Source organism: Sarcophilus harrisii, chromosome 2, assembly GCF_902635505.1.
Source record: "Sarcophilus harrisii chromosome 2, mSarHar1.11, whole genome shotgun sequence".
NCBI classification, from domain to species: Eukaryota; Metazoa; Chordata; class Mammalia; order Dasyuromorphia; family Dasyuridae; genus Sarcophilus; species Sarcophilus harrisii.
Window position 1 is genome coordinate 611,215,225 of NC_045427.1, and position 21,871 is coordinate 611,237,095.

General features: G+C 40.0%; 1 protein-coding gene across 1 annotated transcript; it reads right to left on the reverse strand.

Annotated features, from left to right (window-relative positions):
- Window positions 1–77: 77 nt before the first annotated feature.
- VDAC2 (voltage dependent anion channel 2) lies at window positions 78–18,105 on the reverse strand. The gene is made up of 10 exons (XM_031956416.1): window positions 17,776–18,105; window positions 17,461–17,515; window positions 16,301–16,369; window positions 15,124–15,173; window positions 6,843–6,995; window positions 6,682–6,734; window positions 5,716–5,943; window positions 4,043–4,193; window positions 3,001–3,058; window positions 78–852 (listed from the first exon to the last, which is right to left on the reverse strand). The coding sequence occupies exons 2-10, from the start codon at window positions 17,489–17,491 to the stop codon at window positions 761–763; spliced, it is 885 nt and encodes a 294-aa protein (XP_031812276.1). The 5' UTR covers window positions 17,492–17,515; window positions 17,776–18,105; the 3' UTR covers window positions 78–760.
- Between the last annotated feature and the right edge of the window lie 3,766 nt (window positions 18,106–21,871).

Sequence of the window (21,871 nt, forward strand, 5' to 3'; positions counted from 1 at the left end):
TATTTTCCATCCCTTCCTTGGATCCCAATAATAACACACTTTAAAATTTGCAAAAACTTAGACCCAAAAGTTGAAAATCATATATCCTTATATTATTTTATTCTTTAAAAAAAAATTTATGGGATTGGTCGAAGGGCAAAAGGACTTGTGGCACAGATGAGTGAAGAGCTTGTGGAAAAATAAATTATCTAGACAACAAGGAGACCAAAAGGAATGCTTGCAAATTGACTCATCTGACTCTAGTTATCAAAGCTTTAACTCTGCAAATACTTAAGAGGCACAATTATGCATATTTGTTTTATTCATAATTTGTATTGTTCTGGGATACCAAAAGTATTTCTAATGATGGTGAATTAACAAAATTTTTGTACCTCATCTCAAAACAGCCATTGATCCATCTCATCCAATGGTAATATCAAATTTGTTAAAAGGAACATAAAAACAAACATGCACACAATTGCACAGTTTTCATAAAGGTCTATTTCATTATTGGTGGGTAGCGCCATTTAACAGTTAAATACATTTAAATAATGTATAGGTGACTGCACTACTGCAGCATTGGTAACTAGATAGATAACCAATTTAACTATAAACCAACAAGTAACTGTCTAAATATTGAAAATACAGCTCTTGTTTGGATCATCCCTTGTTTAGATCATCCCTCTTAGAAAAAAAAAAAGCCTGCTGGTCACATTGGAAATATATTTTAAGGCCAAATCTTCTGCTAGCTATCCCTTCCCCACAGGTTTCTTCGATTGTACTAAGCCTCCAACTCCAAGGCAAGCCCAAGTTTGTGACCTCCAGCATTGATGCTTTTCCCATCCACCAGGGCAGACAGCGTAAGCTTCACACCTGCAAGGACATTAACAGAGACATGACACCTCCTATACCACTTTCTCTCTCCTGACATCCCACTTCAGCTTCCTTCTATAGTTCTCATTTAGCAGAGACAGATAGTCATATAAGCCACCAGAGGGCGATGCAGAGTGCTGCCTTTCATCAGGGAAGACATGTATGTTCTCTGCTGTTTAACAAAAAACAGTCCTGTGCTTAAGGAGGGGAAGGCAGGAAGGGAATAAAACACAGGTCAGAGTGCACAGTGGCTTCAGGAAGGAAAGCACATCCAAAGATCCAAGGCCAAAATATGAAGTTTCAAAAGCCTTCTGGTAAGTGAGGGATCATCTGAGAGGCAAAGGTGAAATCAGCCAAGTGTTCTCCAGGGAACAGGAGATGGAACGCCAAATGTAGAATCGCTAATAGAATGGCTTGGCAAGAACACAAGAGTATGTGGAATAAGCCAGAACAGCAGGCTGGAGTAAAAAACTGAAGGGTTTTAAGTACTATGATCAGACTTGTACTTAAAGGAAATTACTTTGATAACTGTATAGAGAAGACAGGAACCTAATGAAGATGCTGTGAAAACCATTCTGCAAAAAGTGACATGAAAAGTGACAACCTAATTTAGGTTGGTAGCCATAAAAAGAATAAAGGATGGATATGAAAGATCTGGTGGTGACAGAATACACAATTCTTATCAAAAGGAAGAAGGTTGTAGAACAACTAAGATTGAAACTCAGGTAGTGGAAGTAGGGAAGCCAGGAAAGGGAGGTGGTATTTCAAGAGCAAAATAATGGGGTTTGGGACATATAAAATTTGAGATACCCAGGGGACATCAGTTCAGCTATCTGGCATCATTAAATACTGCTAAAGGCTATCTAGATTCATGTACAAAGATAAAAAGAGCCCATAGAAAGTGACTGAGGTAGAGCTGTGAGGGACAGCTATAGGTGGAAGGACATAAATGAGTATGAGAAGGAGAGATGAAACCAGAAGAGACCCACATTACAGAAACTCAGCAAGAGAATCAACAAAGGCTAGAAAAAGTCAACACAGCTAAGGATTGGAAAGAAGTCGTCAGATTTTACATCAAGTTATTACTTATATCTTTGGTTTTAGTTTCATGAATGATAAGGTCATGGAGCAGTTTGCAAAAATTCAAGAAGTGAGTTGAAGTGGAGCTAAGTTAGCTTTTTCTAGAACTTCTGGCTGAAAGGAAACTTACAGGATGAAAACTTGAAAATTTGGCAAAGTCAAATAATGGCTTTTTAAAAGTCTAGGTGACCTCTTAATGTATCCAGCCAGCAAAAGAGTCACTACATACAGATTTCAAGGGGTTCACTTAGGAGAAAATGAGGAGTCACCTCTTAAAGCTTAAATGATGTGGGAAATTTTGAGGTGAAGAATAAAGATGGCATTCATTATGACTAGTCTCCATTTTCTCAACAAATCTACTGAAAGGGAGAAGAAGGGCAAAAAAGGCTTGCACAGAAAGGTTTGGAAAAGCAACCATGGGGAGTACAGTAAGGAACCAATTATTAAAGTATTAGAAAGGAAAAAAAAACCAATCTAGTAGTAATAAGAGCAAAACTGAGATCAGGTAAAAATTTTACTGAATCCATTTAGTAAAGATATTTTAATTCCTCCAATATCAATGAACAGACAGCCATGTAAATATAGATAGGAATAATCCAGAATAAGGGCTTAGCAAAGCAAAAACGGCATAAGGATAAGAAAAGACTTGAAAGAATGATAGTGTGTAGCTGAATGGGCTGAGTATAGGGGTAAGGCTGCAAAGAAAGCGAGACCACAGTAAAAAAGTAAGACCAGTTAAGAAACTATAGGAGTTGCTGTGGCCAAAAAATACACCTACTACAGCTAACCTGGTGTAATGAGCTTCTCTGTACTAGGTTCATATTTAAAGACTTTCCATCTCAGTAGAAGCTCTGAGGGTTTACACTAACCAGCAAAGCAGAGTCAAATCCACAAAATGAGGCAGAGTAAGTACTTTACTCGTAATTTAGACTTAAGTTGGTAAAAAATGCATCAAACATGGTAAAGATACAAAAACACCAGAACAATGTGCTATTAAGATTGCTAAAACAATCTATAAAGCAGGATCTGTAAACTTATCACTGAAATTTATCAAATAAGAAAACTTACCAGGCCTCAGGGTCTGAGTATAACCCACACCAATTAAACTAGAATTGTTGACTTTTGCCTAGAGAGGGAAAAAAAAAAAACAAAACAGGCATGAGTTTCCCTTTTCCCCTTTTATAAAGTCTCCAAATGTGTGTTAAGCCAAATTTAACAAAAGCAGTTCTTGATGATTCAGACCAAAGCAGGCTGGCTTTACAAGTACTTGAGTTCAACACAGACTGTAACTGCTCCATTTACCCATCCACAAGTGTGTCCCAGGATAAAAGTTTGCCCAAATGCATTTAATTTTTCTACTCAATTATAGAATCTTTACTAGAGAACATTAGAAACTCTGCCTGCCCTTTCTCCACCTAAAAACAAATTAAGTCAAGCCCTACCAGAAGAGTGAATACAAAAATCGAGCGCTATATGAGCACATCCATCTAAAAAAGTAAAATTTTACTAGGTCAATAAGCACTTAAAAAAAATAAAAATCTTTTCTTAACTGGATATGTGAACAACCGCAGTTTTAACTATTGTGGGAATCCAAACTACAGAAAAGCTGAAGAGACCATCACCCACCTCAGGAGTCTCTCCAAAGAGCTTGAATTATGTACTACATACTTAGATTTATCCAAGCTAAGTTTCTGGAAATATCAAAATGTTCGATTTGATATGTCATGGTGGCTTGAGCAAAAGTACCACAGCATTTGACTGAGTTGTCTTAGGCAAATGCTAATGTCTCTCCTACTATATAATGGAGACTTGACAATAAAATTCAGTGTTAGGAGAATATAGTGGCAAATAATATTTTCTATTTAGAGGAATAATAAGACATCCTTCAAGTATACTATGAACTAAAAAATATACACTATTCATTCTAGAAAATGATTAATTTCCTTTTCCTAAAGTCTAAGTTAGGTTTCCTGTCTTCTGTGTTATTAGAGTAGATTTTCTATTTAGGTTTTTGATTATTTGTTTGAAATTATCATTCTAATTGATAATTCCAATAGCTCCCCTTCCCATCAAATCCCAAATCTAGATGTGATCCCCTAACATTACTTACAGAAATAGAAGCAGTTTCATCCAATTGATATTTGGCTGCAATTCCAAAACGAGTGCAGTTGGTGCCTGATGTCCAAGCTAAGTTTACAGAAGTATCAAGATCTTCACATACTTTCTGATAAATTGAACCTCCAAATTCTGTTCCATCATTGCTGCAAAGTTATTTTCACATTATTTAACATTTTGAAAAGATACCACTGTTATCACCCCAATCCAAAGAATGTACATTTTAAGTGCATCTCAGACAAATGATACAACCATTTTAAAAGTATAAAACTGTTATCTCTAGATAATACACAACTAAAAAAATTTTCATGTTACTTAACAAGAGTTGAGTTCTTTATTCCCTAATTCTATCCCTTCTTTGATCCTTTCTCCCAATAGCTAAATAAAAGTTTATAATTTTTGTCTTCCTCAGTTTTTCTCAGCAGTCTCAAATAATTTTGTCCTTTATTACTATCATCATTGCCCTTTATCTATGGAACTAACCTTGTAGTCATGGCATGTTTTTAGATTCATCCTGTTCCCTGCCCCTGCTTCTATCTTCTGCACATCTTTTAAAAACCTTACTTGGTGAATGAGATCTTTGTAATCTTTTTCCTCGTAGCCTAACAATCCCCCTATACCTCCTGTCTAATGCTACATTCTATCTCCTCTGGCATTTAGTTTGATGGAGATATTCAGGAAGGTTTTCTGTCTCCTTTTCAGCTTAACAGCTTTATTAGATGTACATTATTCTAGGGCAATTTATTTTGCCAGTCCTTGTTAGGTGTATTGGAGCTAGTCAAGAAACTTTTATTGGTATGTTTTAAGCTGAAGTTCAAATTGGGTTCTCAGAAAATCAACTTGTCTTGAGTATTTCAACTTCTCAAATTTGTTTTTTCATAAGCCCTTTCCTCTAAAGAATCAGCAGAAATGATTAAAAAACAAAACATTAAAAAAAACACTGCTATGCTCCCCAAGTGTTTGATTCTTTGCCCAAAAACACACTAAGCTTTTGCAATGGCTTCTCAAACACTACTATTGGTGGCCACAAGAGCCAAAAATGGGTAGCAGTCATTAGGTATGACAGTGGAAAAGTTCTGTATCATATCCTGAAGAAATCCCAGAAAGTAACAGCAGACTATCCTACTGTTAATGTCTTATTAAGGTCTGCATTTTTCCATCACAACTTGGAAATACAAATAGATTTCAGTCAAGTGAAAGGAAGCAGAATTACAGAATCACCACCACTTCAGATGAAATACACATTTGTTCTTTCAGCACCAAGAGTCTGAATTTAGATTTCTGTCCTGCCTTTGTTTATGTTAAACCCAACCAGAAGATCCACCTCACTTTATGTAGATCTATTAGAAATGGCAAATGATGAAAAAAATGAGTCCTTTATGCAAATAGAAAGAGCTCTTATTTTTATTTTGCCTTGTTTTTTTTTAAGGATAGAGATAAACAGGGGTCGACTTCCAAGTGAGAAATTGCCTTCTAACACTATAAGTCAGCACCTTCTCGTATCAGAAGGTTTCCTCCAACACTCAGACATTATTACATAACTTATTACAGGTCCCCATACCTGTGTATGTATCACAGATGGGACTTGATTCTAGGTCCCAGCTCTCTGTTTGCACACACCATTCTTTTTAAGGATGTATGAACACAAGACCCTAAAGAAATACTTACACATTAGTGTGCAGTTGGAAGTCTCCAGTCCTGTAACCCACTGCAAAGTTATTCCTTGTTAACTTTGACTTGGCACTATCAAAGGTCATCTGGTAGCCAGCAAGCCAGCCTTCATAACCAAAAACGGCTGACCCATGAATGGCAGGTCCAGCAAAATCAAAATCAATGTCACAGCCAAGGTTTATACATTCCCGTTTGTAAGAAGACTTTATTTTACCACTTTTCTTTCTGTAATAAGAATAGATTCAAGATTTATTTCACTGCAAACTCTCACATATATAATCCAACAATATTATTAGAAACCTGAAAAAAGGACAAAAAAGAAATGTAGTTTTAATTTGAAATATAATTGATAAATGAAAAGATAAGCTGAATACTCATATTATAATCAAATTCAATGAGAGGGGACAGAACAAAAGAGGCCCCTTACTTCTAGGAGACTGAGGGTTAAGTCAATTAAGCATTTATTAAATGCCTATTGTGTTAGAGAAACAGTACAAAATGCTGAAAGCAAAGTATAATCCTGACTTCAAGGAGTATTTTTCCCCCTGAGGCAATTGGGGTTAAGGGACTTGCTCAGGGTCACACAGTTAGAAAAGTGTTAAGTGTTTGAGACCAGATTTGAACTCAGGTCCTCCAGACTTCAGGATTGGTACTCTATCCCCTGCGCCACCTAGCTGCCCCCCAAGGAGCTCATAAATTAAAGTTTTTTAAATAATAATAATGGATTAAGACGACTTTTTTTTTAAAGTACAGGTAATAAAAAAGGCACATAAAAGCCTCTTTTGTAAAGTTTATACAAAATTAGCAAATACTCTAAATCAGGCCAGTGATACTGAATAATAGCAATTTAACAGCGACACTGGCTTTCCATTATAGTAAATATGCAATTTATCATGAATATAAAGTGCATTTTTAACATGATACTATTTTTAATTTTAAAAATAAGAAAACACACATGGTTACCCTGTGTTTGGTGAGAAGGTAGTATCAAATGTCAGCTTCAAACCTTGGCAAATCTATTTTGAGGGGAGAAAAGGAAAGAATTCAGTTTCATTTGATTTTGCCAATAAAGAAAAAATATAACTTAGAAACACTAAATAGATATAAATCGTCTAAGTAGTTACCTGGTCTTCAATTGCGATTTCGGTTCCCAAAGTGTTATCAGTGTTCCATTTTTCTGTGAAAGTCAGACCATACTCACACCATTTATATTTGGTCTCCAAAGTCCCAGAAACTTTACCAGTGTCTGTATTAGATGAACCCGAAGATGTGAATTCCTATTAAAACAGTAAATTTTTTTCATGAACTTCCCATACCCGTACACTGCTTAATTCAAAAACAACAACCAACCTCAAAAATAAATGCTGAAGAGCTACACCTCTCACTACCTCTTTACACTATCCAAAGATGTGGGCATGAATCTATCTTGTTCTAATTTGCTAAGAAATATTTAAGCTCACAAAGAACTGACATTAATTTTCAAATAACTGCCATTTATTTCTAGAACTTCTAACCTGTTAACTACATGTTATAACACAAACATTAATTGTAAAGGAGAATACACTTACCCTTTTCAACACGTGGTAATTATGCATGTGTATATGTAAAAATATGTATATTGTATTTGTACATCAAGAGATATAAATGAATATATCAATAGCTAACTCTATATGAGTATATGGAGATCCACATAGATACATAAAGAAGTTTGAGTGCTATTGATAACAAAGAACATTTCTGCTATGGACAATTAATTTTCAAATATATTACTATAATATGGAATCCAAGTCCTTCTTTTCTGAGCTGCATAACTATTTTGTTAGGAAATATACTTTCTTGCTATCAAAATTATTTGTAGATGAAGATACTCCTGTGTCTTCATTTGTAAAGTGAAGGAGAAGATAGACTAAATGACATTTAGGAATCTAAAGTATATTCTTGAAGTTTTCTTTGCTATTCAGTTATTCTATTACCTTCTCATATTCAGAATGTTAGACTCAGACTTCTCTATAGTTTAAACACCCACTAACTATAAAAAAGCATTTGTTCACTTGTAGATAAAATTTTTTAAATCTATGTTTCTCCATATAACAAAAAAAAAAACCATGTTTTAAAACCAATTCTTCTAGCAATACCATGCAGCTATAAATCTCATAAATACCAAATCTCTCTAATTAAAGATCACACAAAGAGTAACAGACTCATGATCAATGCAAACAGACAGCAGCGTATTATCAATAACAAATTTTACACAAGAAAAAGCATCAAAAGAGATGTATGGTCCTGAAATCAAGATTGGCTGTAGTCATGTAGCAAGTGAAAGATAAAAGATGAGTAGCTTAAATATCAAGAGACCCCTAAAAAGCCTCTTGGCAGAGGATCTATGAAAGGACTGAACAATAATGAATGAAATGAATAGATGAAATACACATTAGTCAGATCAAGATTCAATGTACAATGAAAAAACAAGCCTTTTGAACTGGTTTTTACATCGTGACTAAAAAAGTCAATTTATTTTATCTTAATGGATGGGAACAATGGTTTACATAATTCAAAACAGCACCAGAAAAAAAATTCTACTTGGTTTATTATATTCATATTCCTTAATAGTCTTTAGTTTGAACACTGACTAAAATGAAGCGCCAATTCAATGAACTGACAGGCACATTTAAGTGCCTACTACACACAAGATGTTGTGCAAGATGTTATGATTTCTTGAAATTTTTCACACTGTTCCTGTCCTTGAGGAACTCAAAATTATACAGGTGAGTGAGATGTACACAAGAGAAAAAAAATACATTAAAATATAAAGTAAAAGGAATGCTAGGCACAATGGGAAAAAAAAAAAAAAACTCATTCTAGGAAATGAGGAGAGAATACTTTCTCCTTACATGGAAGATGAACCTCCCGAGATGAACCTTGAAGGAAGAAGATTCTGAGAGGCTCAAAGGGTACATTCCAGGAATGGGGAAAAAGCCTGTGATAATGGACAGAGGGAGGTATAAAACAGTAGTATAGTTTATGTGATACACAAAGTTTATGAAGTGGTGCATTGTCAAGAAAGGCTGAAAAAGTAGACTCGAGTCAGGCTGTGGAATGCCTTAAAAGGCAGACTGAAGAGATAATGCATTAGTGAGGGAGTAGGTATACAGAATATGGCAAATACTGTCAGATATGGGGAGGAACAGAGAAGAAAATATTTGGAAATGAATGTGATATAAAAACAGAATCAAAATATCTTAAAAAAAAAAAAAAAGAAAGAAAAAGAAATATGCCAAGCTGAGGAATTTGTAATTATCTTAGAGACAACAGAGTGTTACAGATTATTTTTGAATAAGGGAATGATACATATGGTCAGTCAGCATGACAAATGACAATTGAGCCCTAGATTTGGAGTGAGAAAACACCTGGATTCAAATTTCCCTTTCTGCCATTTCTCATTGTATAGCTAAATATAAGTCACTCAATCATTATAATTTTGTTTCCTCACCTGTAAAATGAAAGTGATAATACTGTGGTAGCCTCATGAGGATCCAACAAGATAAAACATAGAAAGCACTTTGTAAGCTGTAAGAATACAAATGTTAGCTACTATTTTAATTCTATAGCCTCTGCCTTATGGAAATTACTTTATCAACTGTGAAAAATAGATTGAAAGAGAAACAGAAGTCAGATTAAAAACTCAGGAGATTCCTCCTAAAAACTAAAAGGCTAAACTTACACTGTAGGGACTGGGAGTGGAGAGGAGGTGGGTCCTGATAAGATTAAACTAATTCTGTATCATTTTTTATTGATTTTGTCCTGTGATTACTTAAATTATGGTTCATAGTTTCTGAACTCAGTTCAGAATTCAGCTGGTCAGTAAAGGGTCAAGTTCAGAAATCCATTTCTGTTGTTACTGTTCTATTCTTGTCTCAAAGAGTTTTGTTATCCTAGGCCAATACAAGTGGACACAAGAAAGTCATCAGTCTTTGATCTTTCTCTTTTTCTTCCATCTTCACTCATCTAAGTCTTTGTTTAATTCTATTTCCACCACATCTCAGGTATTGTCACAAGTGAAATTAAATCTATTAACAAAATGTCATACCTATTAGAGATTGATGGCAGCTTATTTTGTAGCCAGTAATTTTTTACAAAAGGACAGCACCCCTTTTTTTGGTTTGGAAGAGCAAACTTTAGATGATATCATGAGATTGAGGGCATCATGACTAGTTACATAGCTAGAGGTGTGAGGCACAATATGGTTGGCTAGATGTGAGGAATGTGGGACTGGCAGCAAACCCCTCCTATGACTAAAAAATATACATCTTTTGAGTCTACCTGGGCAAGTCCTATTTGCCTCATTCCTCAAAAAATGGCATGCTAGAAGAAAATGGTAAAACAATTCAATATCTTTATCAAGAAAACCCCATGGATATAGGTCTACAGGGACACAAAACATCTCATATGACTAAACAACAAAATGTAACAAAGCAAACAACAGAAACAAAAAGCTTCTATATTCCACTGAGAAAGCACATACAGAAGTAAATACAAGATACTTTCACTAGAAAAAGAACACAGCGACTGGAAGGGATAATCAATTAACAAGTATTTATTAAGTACCTATTAAAGCACTCTGCTAGGCATTGGGACATATAAAAGAAGTGAATGAAATATTCCCTGAAGGGAAACCCTCATAATAGAGGTGCCACCTGAGCTAGCTCTCTAAGAAATATAATGATTCTGAAACAAAAAGTACTTTACAAATATTATCTCATTTTATCCTAACAGTTCTAGGAATTAGGGGTTTTATTGCCCCCATTTTTAAACATGAGGAAATTGAGGCAAGCAGAAGTTAAGTGACTTGCTCAGAAATTTTCTCTGATGCAGTTTTAAATTATGTATACCATTGTTCCCATCCACTAAGATGTAAGTATCAGAGGCAGTTTGAAGTCAGGTCTTTTTGAATCCATTTCCATTTTTTCCCACTGTGCCCCTTGGCTGCCTCAAAAATGCAGGAGTACATTCCAGGCTAAGAATAAAGCTTTTGCAAATGCAGAGTTGGGATATGGAATGTCGAGTTCAAAGAATACAATAGTCTCTAGCAAGAATGCAATATATTTATATAGTCATGTGAAAGGAGGTAGGGAAGGTAGGATGGAGACAATCATGGATAGTGCCTATTATCTTGGGGGCAATGGAAGGTTGCTGAATGTTTTCTGAGTGGAGAACTTGATATAGCCAATTGTTTGGTGTCAGAAGAACCTTACGTGGTAGTTGTGTGGAAAGGAAGACCTACCAAAGGAGATGTCTGTTGGTATGGTCTCAGACATTTAATACTTCCTAGCTGTGCAACCCTGGGCAAGTCACTTAAACCCAATTCCAAAAAAAAAAAAAAAAAAAGAGCCGTCTATTAGGAGGCCCTGATGCAGGCAGGAGGGCAGAGGAGAGGATGCTATCAGTGGATTGGGAATTCTACGTTGGGATTCCCATCCAAGAACTCAAATTCAATACTGACAATCTGAGAATTGCTCTGGGCCTCCCCAATCAAGTGAGGAATTGGACTAGATGATGCCCAAATCAACTCCAAATTGATGAAATCAAGTTATAAAAGTATAATTTATAGAACTTAGAAACAGACCAGATATAGGGATGAGGCAGAGAGAAAAGTCAAAGATGACTTCAAAGTTACAAACCTAAGTAACTGGAAGGAAGAAAGGCCTCTCAATAGTTTGAACTCTGATCATCATAAAACCAACCACAATCCAGAGGCCTGATGAATAATGCCATTCCTCTTCCTAACAGAGGTGACAGATTCAAAGAGCAGAGGGAAACATATATTTTTGGACACAATCAATATGGGAATGTTTTCTTTGACAAACATGTTACAAAATTTTGCTGTTATTTTCCCCCAAAATAAATGGGAGAATCAGGAGCTAGGAAGGAAGGAAAGGTGAGAGGGAGAGGAGCATCAATCAATACAGTTAAGCAGGGCAGCTTTGAAAACGACATGTTGAATTCTACAGTGCTCCAAATCTCTGTTCAGTTTTGAGCTTCAATGGCAACATACTTAAAATGAAAACCATATTGTCAATAATAACGTCAAATAGTGTCAAAATTTCAATAATTCCCCAATAATCTGTTTATATACAGAAACTCATTATAGTTCAGATTAAGTTTTTTAAATGACCAAATAGCAAAATCTGAAAGTATGAGATTTTAATTTTGGAGTAAAGAGGTGTATATATATATATATATATATAGCATAGATGAGAAATGGAGCTGCAGAGAGATTAGGCCAAGATATTTTGATTTGGGAGTCATCTGCACAAGTGATAACCAAACAAATGGCAGTAGAGAAGATCTCGAAGGGAAAGATTCAGGCCTCACAACAGTCATGGGGGATTACCCATCCAGGGAGAAGAGGAAGATGATTTTGTCAAGAATAAGCAGCAACCAGACAGGAGTGGCGTCTCATAGGAACCAAGATAGGGAATAATATCTAGGAGTAGTAGTTAACAGATAACAGAAAAACCAAGAAAACAGAACTGAGAAAAAGGCCAGGTGATTTAGCAGCTGACATGGCTAATGATCTTTGAGAGCATCACTGGTATGGTGGCAATGTCAGAAACAAGACTACAAGGATTGTGGTGCTGAGGAAGTTAAGGCAGACAGGAGTTTGGTAAAGGTGACAGGAGGTTCATTTGGAAAATTCCAAACTTAGTACTTTATTGACACCTAGTTGTCTGCCTGGCACACAGCAGAGGCTTGCTACTTCTTTGCTGAACCGTTGGAAAGTAAGTTTTTAACTTAATCCTTTAATCCTTAAAATATAACTCCTTCACAGGATCCCAGATTTAAAGCTGGAAGAGAATTTAGAAACTGTCTAACCCAACCACTTTCATTTTTACAGGTGAGGAAACAAACCAAGGCTCAAGGAAATTACGTGACTAATGCATGATCATAGAGCTACTGTCAGAGGGAGGACATGACCAAGGCTTTCCTAAGGTTGGCACTCTCTCCACTATACACCATACTCTCCCTCTGCCTTACAGTGATTTAAATCAGAGGTGTTCTGCCATCTGGGGGAGGGGGTGGGGGGAAGGAAAGGGAAAACTGGAACAAAAGGTTTTGCAATTGTCAATGCTGAAAAATTACCCATGCATATATCTTGTAAATAAAAAGCTACAATAAAAAAATAAAAAATTAAATTAAATTAAATTAATCAGGTGTTAAAAACCCAGCCCTATAGCAGCCCACAACACTCTTTAGTGTCACCCAAACCAGATTAAAATGCAACTGGGAAACTGTTAACAATAAAGCAGAGGCAGCATTACATTATAGAAAGCAATCAATATACAACAGCTGTGCTCTTTAATGTGCTAATGTGAGTGTGACACCATTGATTTTTAACTGCAGATAAGAATTTCAATCTATCCCATCTCTCAGACCAGTTCAGGGCACTTTAAAGTGAACAGGCATTTCAGCAATTCTCTCCCTCTCCCTCCCCCATAAAAGATAATGTCTGCAGGGTAAATTCAAATTTGGGATTGGGTAGGCCGGGAGGTCTGGAATTCTTAGTCTCCAGAGTCCAAATCACCCAGTCAGCTCTCAAAGCACCAGAAGAAGTTCAAAGCTCCAAGGAACCACTAAGCATCCGCAAGCTTCTCTTCCAATCCATTAGGTCTCCTCCCAAAGCATTTTTGTTAGTCAAGTAACCCAGAGAGAAATGAGGGAGTAAGCCAGTGACTCGGCCATAGTCCAACAAAAGGTACAATAAGATAACCAAGAGCAAATACTTCCTCCAAGCTCCCAGTCCCAAACTTCCTCAAAGTCATCCACCCAGCACAAGAGGTGCTCATTCCAGCCCTCAGAGAGCTTCTTCCTCCCTAGAACACTACTCTTTTTTTTTTTTTACTCACCATTTTACATACCACCCTAGATCCCAATAACTCACACAAACCCAGGCCCTTCCAGCCCACTTTCTTTACACACCAGAAAAAGTGACTTTTACAGCTTCATACATGTACTTCCTGTTTCTGCCACTAGCTTAAGGCCCTCATCTGTTGGTTTTATATATATATTTGGGGGGTGGGGTGGGAGGGGAGAGGTCTCCTATAACGTCTAGTTTGGCAAACAAATTTGTCCTTAAGCTGCAGGCTGTTAAGTGAGGACACTTTCTATAGAAAAGAAGATCCCTGGTGCAGCTGAAGGTCAGACAAGGAGGTGGCCAGGGTTTGAATCAGCTCCCTCCTTTCCTTCCTTTCTTCTTCCTTTCCTCCTTCCATCTCTCCCTCCCAAGGTCACCTTGAAAAGCCATCCTTCCTACTTCACAGGATTTTCTCGAGAAAAGCAATTTAGCCACTTGCCAATATCAGAATAATTAGAACCAAAATCCTGTAACAAGTCTACCTTCCAAGACACCACGTGGATCACAGGACCTACAATCAGAAGGGACCTTACACATGTAGCACTCAAGCCAAGGCTCTCATTTTATGGTTCTGAAAAGTGAGGCCCTGAGAGGTTAAATTATTTTCTCAAGGTCAAATAGGAAGGCAAGAATTTCAACCCAGGTTCTACACTTTCCACTACTCTGAACTACTTCATCATCAAGCAGCAAAACAGAAGTCACGCACTCCGGGTCTGGCCCAATTTCTCTACCTCTGGGAAACCAAATGAAAGTCGTACATCCAGTACTTCTACTTGGCTACCCATATCAAGATTATCAACATTGTGCTTAATTGGCCATATGGCTCACACAAAATGTCATATGCTGAGGATGGTCCTTGGACTCTTGCGATCAAAGCAGAAAGTTAAATTTGTTACCAATCAGACAGAAAGCAAGAACTAGCTAAAGAAAAAAATTTCCCTTGTTAGTTTTACAAATTAAAAAACCTTTATTCTATTACTCATATTGTTCCTTTAAAAAAGTTATTATAAATCAAACCAGATCCTTAATCCACTGAAATGCAAATTTCTGAAAATTCATTAAATCTCCCCAGACCAGAGTCCAAACAGGGCTTTCCCATATACATATCAAAAAGCAGCCCACTAATTGAGGTTATTTATTGAGCATCTACTTGCCCAACAATGGGGAGGAAGGGAAGGGGAACATAACAAGTTAAGTAGTTTGTAACACAATCTCTAACCTCTAGAAACTTATGATTTTACTGGGGCAACATGATTTTTAAAGTACTAGAGGTCTCTACGTATATGGCAATGAAATGGCAAAAGTCCAATTGTGTAAATTAGAAATCATTTCCAATCTGAAGAGAAATTGAGCAAAGAAAACATCTCTGCCTCTTCTTTGATGGGAAATAAAAATTTAGATGGATCATATTTATATTTAATCAGAAGTACATTTTAGGGTTAAAATATCATGTAAAGGTATATCAACAATTAGATTAAGTAATAAACACTTACCACTCCACTGCAAGACTTTGTTTTCACATCCAGTTTCACCAAACCAAAACCTTAATAAGTATGAAAAAAAGAATCACAAAAATATTCTAATCTGTATAAAATAATTTCAACTACAGATTCACCTTTTAAATTATGAATCATACACCCAACAAAGTTAATAGTTAAAACATGACTAAAACAAAGATCATATTCCACAAGGACTTAAATGTCTGCTGGAATACTTAACATTTCAGTTCATTTTTGTTTTAATTGGACTGGACGAGAGGAATTGATAAAGAATTCCTCAAAAAGCCTGACAGCTCATTATAATATTTCAGTGACCCTAGAAAGGCTTTGTCAGCAGAGTGCAAGCTCTAACAGTCCTATCATACTGGAAAGACTATGAATTCAGGCTTCTTACAGACTTAAGAGATCTTGTTCAACAAGGACCAGCCAAGCAGATTTGTAGAGATTCCTTATCATGTTAACCACCTAGGATTAACTCTTCTGGTCTCAGTCACTCACATACCATCTACCTCGTAAAATATGAAAAGGTTGCCATTTGTGAAAGGAGTACTCACACCAATTATACAGGTTTGAAGTACTAAAAGAAATGAACATTTTTCAGCAAGACTAATTTTTTTTTACAGCATTGGCATAAAGGTGTTTTTTCACCCCTTTAGTTTTTTATGTATACAGAAAACAACCATTCAGCTCAACTATACCTTGGGGTAGATTATAGTTGATATAGATGATAATTAAGATAAACATTCTACACCCATTGTTTTCTTTAATTACTAGGGGAATCATGACTTTTCAAAAAAAAAATTTTTTTTTCAAAAAAATTTTACTTCAGTGAGAGGGTACTTCAGTTACCAACTTCCCTAAAGCCAAATAATAAGATTTCACACATTTTATAATTTGATCTATAAAATCAGGACTGACCTAAAAGTGAAGGAAAAAAAAAATCGCAAAATTTGCGCTTGAAGGTAAAAAAATAACAACATACATATTGGCTCGTTTTTAATTTGAAGGTCTGAAGGAAAGTTGCTATTAATAGAAACTTCATAACAAAGATGGAAAAATAACATTAAGTTGTTTGAATTCTGAAGATCATTAAGTATTTACATTGTCCTCTCCCCTTCCCCCATTTTTAAAGTGTAGGTATATTGGAATTTTTTAAAAATTAAATTCTTACCAAATCCTTTGTTGAAAATATCTCTGGCAGCTTTGCCAAGGTCAGCATATGATGGAGGAACACACATTGCTGATAGGAAAAACAACAATATTAGTACTCTCCTTCCTTCCACTCAGTTCCTATACAAATATACATCTGCAGACTCTTGAAAATTCATTCATTACTTCCACTACAATTTAATTCCTGGGGCTTTTTCCTCCCCAAATAAACATAGTTCAAATTTTTAAAATCCTAATTAAATACTAGGGCTGCTCACTGTTCTCAAATCACCCTTATTCCTAAATAAAGGGATCTGAGGTAGCTACCAAAGAAGTTGAAAATTTCTTATTATGGATGTGCACATTCCTAAATTTAATGAATATTTGCTGTATTTTCCTACGCCAAACATCCAGATAATTACATCTACAAAAGAGTATTTGTGCACTGCTCCTCGGGAAGCTGAAGCCAGGTTTGTGCATGGATTTAACAAAATAATAATGGATAAATCCTGACAAGTTTATCCAACGCCCTTACCTGCCTTAGTGTCTTCACTTAGGTCAAAACCAAGGGGAGAGAAGGCTGCGGATGTCAGGCAGCACAGACGGCCCAGGACTCGTGGCCAGAGCAAAGGTGACCCCCTCTACACGAGGCACTCAGTCCCACCCGCCGCCCCCAGACCTGCCCATTCATTCATTCATTCATTCCACTGGCCACTCCCACGTCCTTCCCCGGACGTCAAATGACCTTGCTCTCTCCCCAGGGGACTTCCAGTTCCTCCCAGAAAAACCCATTGTGCATCCCTAGTCCGCCGCGCTCCTGCCCGTTCCACGCCCATTTAGGCTGTCTCCAGCCGCCCGCCCTCCCTTCGCTAGGAGAGGCATCGCGCCGCCTGACAAAGCCCCGAGCCTCCGGGGACGCGATTCCTCCGGCCCTGCCCCTGCACGCCGGGTAGGCCCAGGGCGACGAGAGCCGCTTCCGGGTGCCCCAGCTCGCCCCGCACCGGGAGGGCCGGCTGTCAGTGGGGACCTCCCGAGAGCCGGCGGGGCGAGATGCACCCCCGAGAGCCAGCGAAAGGGAAGGTGACTGAGCTCGCCGGCAGAGCCACCGTCACCCCCTGACAAGCTCCGCTCCGAAGGGCTTCTCCCCGAGCCCGTCCCAACCCCCAGCACGGCCCCACTTACTCGGACGCTCACATTCTATCACGTACGACATGGCGAGGCCAGGGAAAAGGGTGACCTGCGGGAAAGGACGCGAGAAGTACAGTCAGCGCGACCCGGGACAGGCGGGGCGGGGGAGGGACCACCCCCGAGGCCAGGGCTGAGACCGCGGGGGGGGGTGGGCCTCACACCACTCCCGCCCCCCCCGCCGGGGCCCCGGGGTCGGCGCGGCCATCTTGAAGGGGCTCGGCCCGGGCCCGGCGCGGCCAGGGAGCGCCGGTGGCTGCGGAGGCTGCGGGCCAGGCCGGGCGGGCCTGGGGAGGGGCGGGGCGGCCATACCTGAAAGTCGGGTGAGGGCTGTCCGCGTTCCGCTAGCTGCTCGAGCCGCTCGCCGCACTCAGACTCCGGGGTGGCTGCCGCGGCTGGAGGGCGAAGTGAAGGAGACGCCGCCGGTCCGCTCCCAGGACCCCGCCACGGCCCCCTGCAGCTGCCCGCCGCGCCGGCTCCGAACTACGGCCGCTTTCCCCTCGCTCCGGCCGCTGAGAGACCTCCCTCCCGGCCCGAGAAGCCGTCGCCCCGGCTCGGCGAAGACCGCCTTCTGCGTCTACTTCCCGGATAGCCGGAGGGCGCGGGGACGGCGATCAGGCAGCGCCGAAGGCAGCCCGAGTGCAGAGGGGGCGGGGAACGGCGGCGGCCGCGGCGGCGCGGTGGCCGCGGCGCGAGGGGCGGGGCGCGGCCGAAGCGCGCCTGGGGGGAGGGGAAGGGCGGGGCCGAGGGGGTTTACGGGATGCCAAGGCCCGCCTCCCCTTCCCTCCGCCCCACTGCTGAGTATTCAATCGGCACGTAGGGCAGGTCTCCCTTAGCTAGCTCTTGGGCGGGGTAGGATCGGTCCTGGCGGGACTCCCCAACCTTTCCGCCGACGGAGCCCAGCCCCTCCCCCTGCGGTCACGTGACGGGAAGCCCGTGCCATCCGCTCTTGAAACCAGAGTTCGAATCCCGCCTCTGGGGCACGTGTGATGCTCGCGTTCCTTTCCCCACCCGGAGGGTTATTTACATACTAGTTGGTCCCTAAGCGTCAGTGTTTGTGCCCTGTGAAACCCAAATTATAACGATCGTGATGATGACGCCTGTATCCGGCGTTCGTAACGTCGTTGAAGCACATGTTAACTCACAACCTCCCCGGGGAGCTCGGTGCGGGCCGCAATCCCCATCCTGCCAGCAAAGAAACAGGCCTGAGAGCCGAAGGGTCTGCCGGGGGAGGGAGGGTCCCCTCCCCCCATGAGGCAGGGCCCTCATCCAAATTCGAGGGCGGCCACGTGTTGTGTTTAGTGCCCAGGCTTGGAGGGGCTTCGGGGCCTCCCGTCTCTCCCTTTGCCCTCTCCCAACTACCCCCCTCCTTCCCCGAGAACAATTAACTACAATAAACAGCGGCCCTTCCCGAGGCTTCAGCAAGATCTAGTGTAAGAAGGACGGAGCCCGCAAGGAGGATGCCCTGGCCGGGAGCCCGCCTGCCCTGGGCCGGGCCGGGCCTGGGGAACGGCGTCGGGATAATAGGCAGGGATGGGCTGAGACTTGCGAACGGTCACACACACACACACACACACACACACACGGTCACTTGCGCGCGCACAGGATAATAGGAAAGAACAAGCCAAAGAGACACCCTGATGACTTGACGCCAGACGTAAACTTGGGCTGCAACGCCGGCTTACCCATTAAAAGAGGCTCAGACTTTGTACAATTCACCCACCTTCACAGGGCTAATGCTCGCAGAATGCTCTGAAGTGCTGCATACATGTTTCACTATTGTTATAATGTTTTTATTTTAATCCCCAATAAACTTCCCACTTCGGTTCTCGAAAATAGACCTGATCCTCTTGGCTAAATTCCTGCAACCACTTCTCACGCTCTTCTCGATGTCTGTCCCCCTCACAATCTATGTGTGTTTAGGGAATGTGAACTCGTTGTAACAAGGACTTAAGCTAACATAGTTAGGAAGGTAACAGATGCCGGAAAAATGACGGGACGTATGATTCCACAGCCCCACAGAAACGTTTGCAAGCTTTCTCCCCGACGTCTCTCACTAGCACCTCAAACACAACACCAACGGAACTCACAGGAAAGTCTCTCCTCCCACCCCCTCTTTACTGAATTTTCTGCTTCTCTTAAGGAACCCCCAAGCTTTACCCCTTGGAGACCTCTTTAGACAGCTCCTTGCCCTACCTTCCCTCATTCAGTCAGTCAGCAAGCATTTATTAAGCACGTAGTTATGTTCCAGGCATTGTGCTAAGTGTGAAGGATACCAAAAAAAGTTAGCCTCTTTCCTCAAGGAGGGAGACAAAAAGCAAATAATGATATACAAGTTCTAGGGAGAAGTAGACAACAAGAAGGCGGGGAGGGGAAAGACATGAGAATTAAGAGGAGCTGGGAAAGGTTTCCCATAGAAGAAAAGGGTTTAATTGAGACTTAGGACCAGTTCTGATGGACCAGGCCATCCTCAGCAACGAGATCAACCAAATCATCTCCAATGGAGCAGTAATGAACTGAACCAGCTACGCCCAGAGAAAGAACTCTGGGAGATGACTAAAAACCATTACGTTTGAATTCCCAATCCCTATATTTATGCCCACCTGCATTTTTGATTTCCTTCACAAGCTAATTGTACAATATTTCAGAGTCTGATTCTTTTTCTACAGCACAATAACGTTTTGGTCGGGTATACTTATTGTGTATCTAATTTATATTTTAATATATTTAACATCTACTGGTCATCCTGCCATCTAGGGGAGGGAGTGGGGGGGTAAGAGGTGAAAAATTGGAACAAGAGGTTTGGCAATTGTTAATGCTGTAAAGTTACCCATGTATATATCCTGTAAATAAAAGGCTATTAAAAAAAAAATTAATTGAGACTTAGGGAAGCCCATAGGCAGAAATAAGGAGAGCATTCCTGGCATGGCAGACAGCCAGAGAAGATGTCCAAGATCAAGAGATGTGGTATCTTCTTCCTGGAATAGCCAGGAGGCTGGTGTTATTGGGTGGAAGAGCAAATGGAGAGGAGTAGGTGTGAGAAGGGTGGAAAGTTAGGAGGGGACCAGGTTAAAAAGGGCTGGAGACCAGAGTATTTTATATTTTTTTCTGGAGGTCATAGGGAACCTCTGAAGTTTAGTGAGCAGGGAAGTAACTTGATCAGATCTGCATTTTAGGAAAATCACTTTAATGTCCCAATGGAGGGTGGACTGGAGTGGAGAAAGACAGTGCAAACAGCCCCACCAGCAGCTATTACAATAGTCCAAGTATGAGTGATAAGGGTTCTGCACTAGAAGGCTGTAATGCCGAAGAAACTGAGCAAGACAGAGATTAAAGACCAATTCAATAATTTATTAAATGGAGAGAAATACTGGGACCAATGGATCCCAGGGCTAGAGGAGACTATCATCTCAAAGAGTCTAGCCACGAGTATCAGGACAGCAAGCCTTTTATGGAATAACAAGAACAATGACAGAATGGAGGGACCTAGGTGGGGATAACCTGATGGAGAGAGGTAACTGACATTCTAATGATATTAAGGAATGTCTATAAAACCTTTATCTCAACCATTAAGAGGGGACGGTCATAAGCTAAGGCAGAATTATGAAATAGGACAATTGAAGGAACTGGTCACTCTATTAAAAAGGAACTTTGGCATAACAGTATCAGAGGTCAGAATTGCAGGTGGGGAAGAATTAAGGAGATATGAAATCACTGAGTCTTGGCAAGAGATTGGATCTGAGAGGTGAGAAAGAGTGAGGAGTCCTGGATGACATCTAGGTTGTGAGCCTGAGGGATTGGGAGAATAGGTAATAGATAATATATAGGTAATAATATATAAATTATAATATATAGGGAAAGATAATTGTTTTGGACATAATTGAGTTTAAGATGTCTACTGACTACCCATTTCAAGACATTGCAGCCATGAGATTGGAGATCAGGAAAATTGTGGAAAAACACAGGGAGGAGAGCTGATGACACCACCAAGTAAAATAGTATAGAGCAAAGTTTCTTAAAACTATAGGTGGCAAAACAATGTGGAGGTCACAAAAATTATGATTTATTATCAGTAAATGTTTGATTTATATACCTATTCTATATGTCTCTGTACTCAGGAGTTGCATTAAAATTTCTTAGGTGAAAAGAGGCCATGAGTAGAAAAAGTGTAAGAAGCTCTGGTATAGAATGTTGGAGGGGATGTGGGAAAACTGGGACACTGATACATTGTTGGTAGAACTGTGAACAGATCCAGCCATTCTGGAGAGCAATTTGGAACTATGCTCAAAAGTTATCCAACTGTGCAAACCCTTTGCTCCAGCAGTGTTTCTATGGGCCTATCCCAAAGAGATCTTAAAGGAGGGAAAGGGACCCACATGTGCCCCCTGGAATAGATGAAATGGATTGA